Source organism: Pteropus vampyrus, unplaced genomic scaffold (genome assembly GCF_000151845.1).
Source record: "Pteropus vampyrus isolate Shadow unplaced genomic scaffold, Pvam_2.0 Scaffold60, whole genome shotgun sequence".
Lineage (NCBI taxonomy): Eukaryota > Metazoa > Chordata > Mammalia > Chiroptera > Pteropodidae > Pteropus > Pteropus vampyrus.
The window spans coordinates 1,417,233-1,430,246 of NW_011888841.1; the positions used below are offsets into that span (position 1 = coordinate 1,417,233).

Below are 13,014 nucleotides of genomic sequence, written 5' to 3' on the forward strand. Positions count from 1 at the left end.
TTTCTTAAAATAATTCTATTGGTGATTTTTTTCCCACTCCATTTTCTAATTTCTGCAATTGCTGTCATCCAAGACTTAAGCTGCTTTTCCTATCTTTTTTTTCTACCTCTTCTTTTTGCCTCTATTTTCTGATATTGCTGCAATTTTTTTTCCACACGTCTTCTTCATTTCAGCTATCGCGTTGGTCTTCATTTCCAAGAGCTCTGTTTTGGTCTTTTCGTCTAAGTTCCCCTGAGAGCAGAGCCTGAGACAAAGGCTTCCACATAAGTAGCTTATCTGAGAGGTCATCCTGGGATAGAAAGGGCTGGGGACGTGAAAAGGAAGAAAAGACAATGTAAGAATGTGTTTTCAACTTGGCCACTGCCCTGGGCAACTGGTGCTTGATCTAGGGGACCTTCTTAGAAGCCATATGAAATGAGAACTGTCCATCTAGGGGACAAAAAGTGAGATTATTAGCTTTCATCCCTCATCAGTCAAGGCTTTGATTTCCCTGCATCTCCAGGTTGCGTGTGCATGATGCCAAGACTGGTGTCAGACCAAAACCATAAAGGAATGGGCTAAGAGTAAGTGACTATTGTCAAAATCTGAAACTTTTGTATGACAAAAGGTATTAGTGGTAGGCTGAATAATGGCCCCCTCAAAGAGAGCTACAAGCTAACCCCCAGAACCTGTGAATGTTACCTTTATTTATATAGCAAAAGGGACTTTGCAGAAGTGACTAAGATGGGAGGATTATCTTGGGTTATCTGGACGGGCACTGACTATAATCACAAAGGCTCTTCTAAGAGGGAGGAAAGAAGGTCGAAGGAGGAAGATGTGATGATGGACGCAGAGGTAGAAAAGGTGATGTAACGTGGAGCCCCGACAAGGAATGACAGTCTCTGGAGGCTGGGGAAGGCGAAGAGATGGACTCTCTTCCAGAGCCTCCTTGCTGACACTTTGATTTTAGCTCTTTGAGATTCACTTCAGACTTCTGATCCTGTGAGGAAATTCGTTTGGGTTCAGCGTTAAATTTGTGGCAATTTGTTATAGCAGCAATAGGAAACAAATGAGTTTCCAAGGAACCAAAGCAGTATCTATACACAAAGATGAGTGACAGAATTGGGGAAAATGTTTGCAACATATTTAACAAAGAAATTATTATGTGCCAGGCACTGTTCTAAGTGCTTTACAAATATTAACTCATTAATAAATACTATTATTCCCATTTTACAAATATTAACTCATTAGTAAATACTATTATTATTCCCATTTTATATCTGAGGAAACTGAGGTACTGAAGTTAACCTGAAATGACAGCCCAACAGAAAATAGCAAAAAATTTAAAATTCAATCAGACAACACAATTTGAAGATACTAAGTCAACTCAAGTCTTCCAGCAAGCACATGCCAAGATGACTAAGAAGTGTAGGGGTTTTACTGGCAGAAATGCCAGTGAAGAGGAGAGGAGCAGGTAAGAACCTCAGGCCACAATGGATTTTGCCATTCTAATACATCATAATGAGGAGTGTGAATACATCCATCACCCCCTGAAGTTTCCCACTGTAATCTCTTCCATCCACATCTCCCCTTCCCTGAGAAAAACCACTGACCTGTGGCCCATACAGGTGCTTGCGTTTTCTAGAATTTTTTGTAAATTCTTTTACATTTGGTGTCTTTCACTCAGCTTAACAATTTTGAGATCCATCCACCTTATCACATGTATCGATAGGTTTTTCCTTTTGTTGCTATTAACGAAGAAAACTGCTATGAATACTCCTGTACGTGTCTTTGTATGGATAGTAGATGTAAAACTTTTTAAGAAACTGTTAGTTTTCCAAAGTAGCTGTATCTATTTATAGTCCCACCAGCAGCGTATGACAGTTCTGGTTGCTCCGTGTCCTTGTCAGCATTTGGGATGGTCAGTTTAATTTTAGCCATTCTAATAGGTGCATAGTAGGATCTTGTGATTTTAAGTTGCATTCCCTTAACTAATGACGTCGAATATCTTTTCATGCGCTTCTTCACCATCTGTAACATCTTCAGTGAAGCGTCTGTTCAAATCTTTTGTGGGTTTTTTTTGGGTGGGGGGAGGGGTTGTTTTCTCATTGAGTTTGAGAGTTCTTTATACATTAGGGTACATACAAGTCGTTAGTCTGTGACTAAGAGATTTTCTATTTTTAAGACAAAAAGTTGGCAGGCTGGGAACTCTGAAAGGAAGAAGCCAATTACGAAAGGGAGAAGCCAATCTTTTATAACAGAGAACATATGCAGCCTAACAGTAATGTTTAATGGGCTTCGTAATCCAACAAGAGTAGGTCTTTACAGAAAAAAATGAAATTATTTGAACTGCTAACTGTACCTAGAATCTCATTTCATCACTTCATTTGGATTACCTTGGAGTCAGCAGCTTTTGCAAATATATCACAAAACTGTTTGTTAAAAATTAATCCATGAAAGTGATTGTAGTGTCCAGAAACACTTCCTGATTAAAAAAAAAAAAAAATCACGAGTATCCAGTACTGCGATTTTCAGAATGTGATGTTTTATTATTTATATGGTTTTTAAGAGATTCAATACTTTTACCACCAATTAGTTCAATGATTTTACTTTATACAGATACGAATGAACACAAGTTTTAGATTTAAGGATTTGCCCCCGAATAAGATCACTCTGAGGGCAATCTTGCTGTATTTCCCAACTGCCAAAAATGGCATTTCATAATAGACATAGACTGGCAGAAAAGGCAGACATTACCAATAAATAATCATTCAATTAAAATTATGAGAAAACTTAAGACCTAGTAGCTACTTATACTCTTTCCCCTGAAAAACAATAATCGTAATAGAAATAATAGTTTTACTAGGTTCCAGGCACTGTGCTAAAGGCTTAAAATGGATTATGCCCTTTAATCTTCATGAAGTCCTATGAGTACTACTGTTAACTCAATCTCCAGAGGAACACGGAGGCTTACAGAAGTGCCTTTTCCAAGACCACAGTGATAGGAAGCAGTGGAGCCGAGACTGCAGCACAGGCGGCCCGCCTTGGAACCTCTGCTCTAACCACGCTCCCACAAGCTACCAAGGACTCGAGGCAGAATGAGCCCAACCCTCTCTGGTTATCTTTATAAAGCAGCGTTAAAAAGTGGAAGACGTAAATGAGAAAAGAAAAAGGCCAAAAAAAACCCTCCAGTGATTCCACTACTTTGGGAAGGGGGGGTGGGGAGAGAACAACTCAAACTCAAAACGTCCCATACTATTTGATGTTACTTTTCTTAACCAAGAACAGAACCTTGCCATTAACATACAGCTCACAGAAAGTCATGTAATAAAAGTACCAAAAAAATAAAACAAAATTTACAGTATCATTAAACTCATTTTAGACATGAATACAGCACATCCCAGTTAAGAAATCAGTGATTCTTGAGAAGTTAAAAACTTTGAGAGAAATAATACATAGCCACATAATATTTTATTTATTGACCTCTCTGAAACATGTCAAAATTTGTATGGCTAATGGAACTTTCCATATTAAAATGGAATACGGAAAGTTCCATACCAAAAATATTTTAATGTAGGAATCGACAAGTGAACATTACATTTAGGAGGTAAAATTAAGGTTACAAATAGATAATATCAAATATCATACTTCTGGTTTAATGGAAAACATAACAAGTGTGACAGTCAAGCTAACCCGTTAGATAAGTAGAGAAATGGGGAGGGGTGTCAAAGAGCTTTGCAAAAATTTAACAATTTACATAATCCTTAGCCCTTCTTAGAAACTACAGATGGGAAATGTGTGGCAAATACTTCTGTAACATGGTGGTTTCAGTCCATCGCTGAATATTCTGTTCATGCATTTAAAGGAACTGCAGTTGTTTCGAGCACTGAAAACTAGATTCAAAGTAAGTCTGCTCAACAAACTATTAATATTATAAAACTCTTATACTCAAAAATATAGATTAAGTTTTGAAAGTTTAAGGTAAAGCATACTTGTTTTCGTAATTATTTTTAGATACAATCTAGACTATACTACTGTATATTGTTAGGTATACTGCTATGCAGTTAATTCTAGTTACCATAGTTTATATTTGTTAGTCATCAACGATACAAATTTTATGCTCCAAAAGAAGTCTATCAATTCGGTAAAATGGTTGAGTTTAATTTTCTTTTAAAGATGGATAAACTAAATTTAAAGAATAGACTTTTCTTGACATCTCATTTTCAAATTACCAATACGAATTTACCAAAAGAAATAGCTATGTATTTTGCCCAGCATTAAATAATCCGCAAAAAGTTCCCAAGATAGATGCAGTTCTTGTTCAATTTCCAAAAATAAATAAAGGCTTTCTAATTGAAATCATTTCTATTCCCAGCTCTCTAAAGGAAACATTAAAAAAACAATGTACAAAAAAATGATCTTTTGGCTTGTGAATAGCCCACTTAGTTACATAAAGTATTTTCTGTCCCAACACTTCCTCAAATTCAAAAGATGTTTACTCCTAAGAACATGTCAAACAGTCTTCATTTCAAACTATTCAGTCTGTTTCCATGGCAACACTGCGGGATTCCTTGGCTACCATAAGTCGCATTAGTTGACTGTGGAATTTCTCAATCTTCTTTACATCTTGAGCTTGGTCTGTTCTATACACCAAACACTGTCAGAAATTTTAAAAGTACACATTAACTACGTAAAACTAGGTTATTGACAATGTAGCAAATGTATGATTGGGTAAAAAGTTGAGTCTTGGCTACCACTATTTTTGCTCTGTTTTTTCCCCCTCTATTCTCCCTGACATATTAAGAAAATTATACCGTTTCCAAGCCCCCATCAATTACATTCCTTAAGTATAGCATTTTTAAAATGGGTTAAAAAAACCTCAATGAACTCTATCAGAAGCCTCTCAAAACTGACCAGTTAAGTCACACTGAATCCCTACTATGGTCTAATGAGAACTCAAGACTTGGAAGGTTATTTCCTCCCTGGGATCTGGTAATGAGTTAGTTATACTGAGAAAAGCATAGAAATCTTAGGATCCCTTTCTCTATTTGTGAAGGAGGGAGATGATGACAGTCAAAAAATCTAGAGTCCTTTGCTTATGGCTGGTGACCACCCAAATTAACAGATAAATCTGTCCAATCTTGATTTTCTGAAGGTATTTATAATTTTTAAACCAAACCAAATTCTTCCTTGCTGTAAGTTAAATGCTTCATTAGAAGCATTTCTTTATGACCATCAATAAATAAGCAGATCTTAAGTATCTTTTGTTAGAAGGATACTTAAGATATGGTTATTTATAGATGGTCATAAAACCATTTGTTCTACAATCTTCAAAAATATCAAATATAAGCTGGCAGCTCTTTTCCCCATTTTGCAATACAGGTCTATTTTTCTTTAGCCCATTCTAAAAGCATATGAGTTTTAAACAATCTGAACATATGATCTTGAAATAATATTCATCAATTTAAGAAATTTGGAGTTGAACCTCATCACATCCTTTAAATCTTCTGAAAATTTTTCTAATCCACATATTACACATATTTGTGTAACAATCTTATAGAGAGACCATAACAACCACCATTTTCAATTTTAGTATGTGTGCTCTGGGAGACTATACACCTCATTACAGTATGACAGAAAAAGATTCTAGGTCTATATTAGACAATATTATGAGATTAGAAAAAGGGACACATAAATGGGATTATAAAAGTCAAAGCCACATGAAAATAATGAGGTCTTAAGATGGAGTTTTCTGAAGGAATTATTAGATATTAAAAATGAATTAGTGAGGGAAGCATACAAACTTTAAAAGAGTCATTAGGAAACAGATTTTTACTGTCATAGTTGATTCATATATTTACTATTCAGGAGGATGGCTCTGACTACATATTTGGTCTCTTCTATTAGCAACAGTTTTAAGAAAGGAAACAAAAAGTACTTTTCATATGTAGATCTCGTTACAGGAATCATCAATGTTAAAGTTTTCCCCAATATTGGCTAACGCAGATCCTTAATTCTGTTTAACTATTGCTGGGGGCAAAAAGTCATCATTTGGAGATAAAGCCTTTTGTATTAAAATCCATTCTGCATTTTTTCCTATTTCTAAAACAGGACACACTGGTTTCTCTTCAGCAGGTATACCTATTCACTCTGTAAAATTTTTATCAACGTGAATGCTAAAGATTCAAGTATATACTGAGTCCACTAACTGGCAAGCACTAATGCTAGGCACTTTCAAATATTTTATTTACTTTCTATAATAAACCAATTAGGTAAGCAGACTATCACTATGGCGCTTTACAGACATGAAATCGAGGCCCAGAAAGCCGAATGTTTGGCCAGAACTTTTCCAAGGCCGAAACACTGCTAAATGGCTAAACTAGGATTCCAATCTCCTGACTCAAGGTCTAGCACACTACACCTCAATTAACTCTTCCTTTTTCACATTTTCAGTTACTTTACCAAACAAAACTAGTCGGTTCTTGAAAGACACGGTAATCATTAAAAGATATGACTTCATGCAAACCTCACAATGGAACCCTTAACACATATATATGACCAAAGACAAAAAGTAATTTTTAAAGCTGCTATGAAATTTTTAGAATCTATTAAAATAATAATTACTAAGTACCCTCTGGGTCAAGATCCTATGTTCATCACTGCAAGTACAAGTAAGACTATCACCGATCTTTCTATTGTCTTAAAGCTCACCATCTACTGAAAAGACAAGCGAGATGAAACTGTGATGCAGCACAGAACAGCTGAAACGCAAAGCCAGAGATGAAGCAGAACCCCCTCGAGCTGGGTTTGCAAGGTCAGCAGCTGTCTTGCCACAGTGGGGAGGGGTGGGATTCGATACTGCAGAGGTGGAAACAGACTGTTCAAGGCCAAGGCCTAAGCTGGCACGGCACACTAAGGGTGCTCGGAAGTGATACAGAAAAGACAGAGATTAGAGAGGATGTGAGGGTGGAGTTTACCTTATGAGTGATGAGGAGCCTCGAAAGGGTTTTAAGTGGGGCAGTAACAAACAAATTCGCATCTTAGAAATCACTCCAGCATAAGTATAGGACGACTGAAGAATGAACTGGAATCGGGGACACAGTTAGGAGACTTTTCTAATGGTCCACCAGGCAAGTGATAATGAGATTTTAAACCTGAGAGTAGCAGCGAAGACAGATCATTCATGACAGGAAATGAGATGAAGGAGCTTAATCAATAATCCCCAAATGCTTAGAAAAGTGTACAGAACGTATCAGACGATCAAAATACAAGTTTTCAAATGAAGGAAGAGTGGACATGAGAATGAGAAAAAGGGACCAAACATGATCTGCAAACATGAAGAGCAACTAAAGCTATAAAATAAGAGAAGCAGCCCATGTGGCACGATGATTCCATCCTACACAGGCGGATGAGCAGTGAGGTCAAGACACTCAGTTTAGCGCTGGTCAGGGGGTCAGAAGAACAATATGAGCTAAATGTACAACTGTGAAAATAGACATAGATACACGCGGTGTTTGGACTTAATGACTGGATGGATTACTCCAGAAGTAGGATGAAAAGACAACTGAGGACAGAATCCTGGGGAAGCCAATATTTACGGGGGCACTTCAGTCAAGTAATTGAAAAAGAATGAAACAGAAACAGAGAAAGAAGACATCATGGAGCCATAGATGCCAAAAGAATTTCCTCAAGAGCAAAGGTTTTCTGCATCAAAAGCAGCAAGAAGGTCAAGTGAGGTAAGAACTGATCAGACCGCTGGGTTTGAAAATTAAGGGGCTGTTGGCTCTCGCTGAGAGCGGTTTCAGCGGAGCACTGCAGGAAGAAGGCAGCCGGCGGCAGGGTAAGGAGTGAACGGGATGTGAGGAAGTGACAAGAGCGAGCGGCCAGGGAAGGAGAGAGATACCTGTGAAGCCTAAATCCTGTATTCGCATACCATCCTTTACCTCTCACGCGCCTAGAAAGAAACCTTTACCCCTTACAGCCAGATTTGCTCTCTACATTCCTCTTGCTTAAGGTCTGAAGAGAACAATTATTAAACTACACGTGACATACTATCTTAAAGAAGCAAGTTAAATTATTTCCCCAAGAGCCTCTAAAAGTAGCTTCTAGAATGCGGTCTTGACTTTGGAATGAAATGCAAACTGAGCATCCTAATGGGTGATCTACATAAATCTATGTAAATAATTTCAAATGATTAACTCAAAACAAATCTGAAAGTATGCAACAAATAAAAAATGTATACTTACAACTAAATCATCTGTTACTTTAATACACAAACTCCCATCAGAATGCCTATATTTGAGAACCACACGTGCCTGAAACAAAAATACATATTTAGCGACAGTAAAATCAGAAGATATTTCTCATAAATAATTTAATCTTCAAGTGGGCTAAAATAGATTCTTTTAGAATTAACAGCCAAGATTAAAGGCACCTTTATTGTAAACATATTACTGAAATGAGGTAGAAAACAGCATTTTACTCCATTGCATTCCTATCGCTACAATTTATTATTTTTTTAAAGTCTTAAAATTTCCCAAACGCATCCATATTCAGGACTGTGAGACTCTTAAGGTGTTTTGGCATTTGACAGTAAGAATATACACTGAATAGAATCACAGCATGCCACACCAAAATAAGCCACTTTGGCATAAGGACTGTTTTGAGCTGAAGGTAATCAGCTCTCTGCCCTTTCAGACTAAAAGCAGGGCATAAATTAACCTTTGTAACATGACATAAAGGTTCAATTATTATGAAGAAGCGTTCTTATCTACATAAAAAATTGTACTAAACTTATCTATGTGTCCTAGTCACCCTCTCGCAACTTACCCACCTTTAGAAGTCCAAAACCCTTTTTTCCTTCGTCCAGCCTCTTCTCTACCTGTTATCACTCTTTGTTAAGATAGTATATAGGCTCCAAATTCTGTCTCCTTATATTTCTTTGTGAACTGCAATGCATATGTAATATCTTTTCCTCTTGTTAATCTATCTTTTGTCAGTTTAATTTGCAGGGCCTCAGCAATTAAATGTAAGAGGAAAAGTTTTTCCTCCCCTACAATACCAACACACCTAGCCACAGAGGAGTGATAGGAAAAGAAGGGGTAAAAAAAAAGAGATGGCTAATTAAGTCCAAATCTATTCCTCAGGAAATCGCAGCGCACGCTTCCCCTTTCCCACGGCTCTCAGGAGGTGGGCTGAGACTAACGTACTCAGCAAAATCAGGTCTCTATCGTGATGGTGCAACATGATGCATTATTACAGAAAGGCAGAATTCTATCTTGAAAAGAAGTCTCCATCAACAACCATCCCAAATCTAGAAAACTCCTATGTTTGGTATTCTATAGTTAAGTAGACCTCCTCCCTCCCCTCCCCCAAAAAAGGCCCCCACCCTAAGGGACGAGTCTTGGTGAGGGACGGAAGGGAACTCACCAAGCGATTAAGTAGATACAGGTTAATTACTTTTAGACTACCTAACTGATTATATTTATTGAGCTAGGAAATTCACTTTTATATTTTAAAAACTTCAGTTCTCCAGAAATAAAAAGAAACTGAAACTTTAAAATATACTAAGCATGACAACTATGTAAAATTTTGACTCTTAATTAAAAGAATACTCAGGCTTTATTAAGAGAAATGAGAGTTAAAGGGTCTCAAGTATTATAAGAGGATGAACTGTGTAAATTAGGGGACACCTAAATTATCATGTCAGATGCCCTGAAGAGAGGAAAAGAAATCAAGGTTCTTGCTCTCTTAGGAACTTTGAATTCCACCAACCAAAAATAACCCAAAACAGAAAAGAACATGAATTAAGTTCTTTACAGGCATATAAAAGTAAAATGCTAAAAAAAGAAAACCAATCATTTGCACTGGGGGGAGGAGAAGTGTACAGTGGCTTCATGGAGGTGGCTGTGAAAATGTCTTTTTTTTCTTTTAGGGAAGAAAGTAGCAGGAAGGCTACAGCACCAGTCTGAATGAAGATTCGATGAATTCTGTAGCTTCATGAGACTAGAGCTGAGGACAGTGGATATGGTGGGAGACAAAGACAGAAAGACTGAAGAGAGTCAGACGGTGGGATGGAAATCTGGACTTTTTCTAGCAATCAAAGATGAACCAGTTTTTTAGGTAGGAAACTAAGAGAATTCAATTTTTGTGTTTTAGGCAGCTGTGCTGTGAGAGTGAAGGAGGGATTAAAAAGGCAGACAGAACAACTAATATGTTATTACATGGTCTGGCAGTAATACCATCTTCAATTAGGGTGATGCAAGGGAGAACGGTTAAGGTGATAGGTATCGTTAACAGGTTCAACGTGGTGGGGAGAGAAGACAGAATTCTGCAAAACAGATTCCAGAGAGTTCTGACAAAACTTTTCTTTTTAGTCCTGGCACTGTGAACTGGGAGAAACAGCATGGACTTGGGGTTTCGAGACCCGGGTTCAAACTTTAGCTTAATTTCTTAGACTAGGCACATCATTTAACGTATCTAAGATTGTTTATTCACCTACCTCAAGGGGTTGTCTTAACTGTTCACATATATTACACAAATATATGTAAACTGTCTGTTACATAGATGGCACTCAATAAAACTGTCAAGCTCCCTTTCCGCACTCATCCCCTCTCACCTCCCTATCGAAAACACCATTCAAAAACCGGAAGGCTATCATGAGGATGCAGAAGTTTCTAGACCACTGGCATTTTCTGACTGGGCAAAGGATCCCTCTCCTGCCTATCTAGACATGTTCTGTTCACAGCAATGCTCTATAACTACCGTTTTCATTTTCCTTACCACCGACACATTCTTAAAATGATTACTCTTGATGTGAACTTGTATATTCTTACTATCTTTTCAAATATTTTTAGTTTACACCATGGGTACTTCTAGGCAAAAATCCTGTATTATTCTCATGGCACATTGCTTGAATGAAAAAACAAATGGCCCTATGAACAAAGAAAATCATCTAAATGGAAGAGCCAGAAATCGTGTCATAAAGTATTCAATTTGAAAAACATTTAATTCTACCTCACTACTTATTATATTATTTTATTGTAAAAAATGAAACAGAATGTCTTACAGCTTCTTGATACTTAATCAAGTCTAAAAAGCTAGCAGTAACAAGGAAGTGCTACAAATAACCCTTATATACGACAAATTCTAGCTTTTTAATAAGGAGCTAACCTCTGGCATTCACTTATAATTTTTGTTAGGGTCATGAATGAATCCACAAGCCCCGTAAAACTGTTTGTAAACCTTAATGTTTAAGGGCATTTTTCTGAGGAAAGGGTGCAAGCACCCTCACATTCTCAAAAGGGGCGCTGACCTCCAACAGACTGAGACCTACTATTCTAAGGGGTGTAGGGAACTCCAAATTGGGGTTTTTCAAGAATGTCTCAGCAGTGGCAGAAAAAAACAGTTTGTTTTATACGAGGTACCCTGACCCGCCAGCGGAACAGGAAAGGGGCAGCAAGACAACTAAAGGACTGGAAGCCACAGCTGCAGGGGGAGGAGCCCTGCCCTTAGAGACACGTAAACGAACCAAAGCCCTAAAGAAAGCTCAGGGATTGCGGACGGGGGAAGGCCGACCGTAAACCTTAGGGCCCCGAAATGACCTGAACTTTTGCCCATTTCAGGGCCTTATCGGGCCGTTAATCAGGGAGTAAAAATATGACTTGCTGGTGTCAAGTCTCTGCACACTCCCAGCGCCTCCCAGGGTGCAGAAGAAGCTCCGCAGGCCAAGCCGACGGTAGGGAAGACCCTCTGACCTGCAGTTGGGGACAGAGGCATCGGCCCCGCCAGCAATTTACCTTCATAGGGTCGGCGAGGTAGAGCTTCTCGGCCGCGCGACTGAACTCCTCCCAGGTCTGATACTGCGGCATGGTGAGCCCGCGGCGGAAAGGTAGACGAAAGGAGGGCCGGCACCGGAGGCGGCGCGACCCGGCCCACCTACTTCCTCAGCTCCTACCGCCACTAACCGCTGTAGGGGCCAGGAGCCCAAAGATGGTGGCGCCTCCTCGCACCAATGCCTCGTTTCATTGGGCGGCCAGGACCGGCCTTACCCAATAGGGAGGAAGGATGTTGCCAGGGAGGGGGCGGAGCCCCGAGCGAGTGGCTCTGGGAGCTGGCGCAGAGAAGTCGAGCAGGGAGAGTTGGCGGTTGCCACAGCGCCCCCTGGAGGAATGGAGGAGCATGTGTCCCGGTGCCCGCCGGGCTGGACTGGACTGCAATGGTAAAGCCTAGGTTCTTTCAACAAAAATCGAGCGGCTTGATGATAAGCTGGAGATACAGGAATGCAGAAGACAGGGTCCAGCTGTCTCACCCACAGCCTAGTAAAGGAGAAGAGAGACATACACACAAGAATGCAACCGAAAACCTTCTATTATTTATGTCGGGTCAGTGGAACTCCTGTAGGTAGAGGGGATGCAATAGTGATGGCACAAGCCGAAGCCCGGTAAACGTGGTGGATGTTCAACAGGCAGGCAAGGAGGGGCAGGACATCTAGGTCCATTTTAGATCTGCGGTGTACTTAATGTGGCGGGTGCTTAGCGTAAGGAGGAAGAGTAGGAGCAAGAAAAGAAGACGTATCATCACTTATGCCGGGATAAGAAATTTGAACTTTGTCCACCAGGCAATGTGGTGACATAGGAGGATATCTTTCTTTAATTAAGTTTATTGAGGCATATTTTATATACAATAAAACGTTCTGGTTTTAAACGTACAGAGTGATGCATTTGACAAACATATTCATTGGGCATATATCCAGTATGCCCAATACTGCAATCAAAATGCAGAATATTCATCTCCAAAACGGTTTCCTCATTTTTCTTTATGTTCAACCTCTCCACCCTCACCCCTGGCCTCAGACCATCACTAGTCTGCTTTCTGCTACTATAAATTAGTTTGTCCTATCCATTGAAGGGCTTTAAACAGATCTGCATTTTATAGGGCTCCAGCAGCACACCAAGGCTGAACAGAAGTGATACAAGCCAGAGGCAGGGAGTCTTCTTAAGATACTCTTGCAGTAATATGGGCATAAGAGACCAT

At 39.1% G+C, this 13,014-nt stretch overlaps 1 protein-coding gene across 2 annotated transcripts; it reads right to left on the reverse strand.

Annotated features, from left to right (window-relative positions):
- Positions 1 to 21: 21 nt before the first annotated feature.
- SRP9 (signal recognition particle 9) lies at positions 22 to 11,999 on the reverse strand. Of its 2 annotated transcripts, none has more exons than XM_023531002.1 (3): positions 11,778 to 11,999; positions 8,226 to 8,294; positions 22 to 304 (listed from the first exon to the last, which is right to left on the reverse strand). In XM_023531002.1, exons 1-3 carry the CDS (start codon positions 11,847 to 11,849, stop codon positions 170 to 172), a joined length of 276 nt encoding a protein of 91 aa, XP_023386770.1. In that variant the 5' UTR covers positions 11,850 to 11,999; the 3' UTR covers positions 22 to 169. The 2 variants fall into 2 exon arrangements, with proteins under 2 accessions (XP_023386770.1, XP_011359144.1); XM_011360842.2 differs by lacking the exon at positions 22 to 304 and adding an exon at positions 2,503 to 4,636 and having other exon boundaries at positions 11,778 to 11,984.
- Positions 12,000 to 13,014: the final 1,015 nt, after the last annotated feature.

Excerpts from the sequence above, each read along its gene's own strand:
- SRP9 (XM_023531002.1), bottom strand. The coding sequence starts at position 11,849 with ATGCCGCAGTATCAGACCTGGGAGGAGTTCAGTCGCGCGGCCGAGAAG. Across the intron at positions 8,295-11,777 it reads ACCTCGCCGACCCTATGAAG|GCACGTGTGGTTCTCAAATA; the intron begins GTAAATTGCTGG and ends TTTTTGTTTCAG. Across the intron at positions 305-8,225 it reads AAGTAACAGATGATTTAGTT|CCCTTTCTATCCCAGGATGA; the intron begins GTAAGTATACAT and ends TCACGTCCCCAG.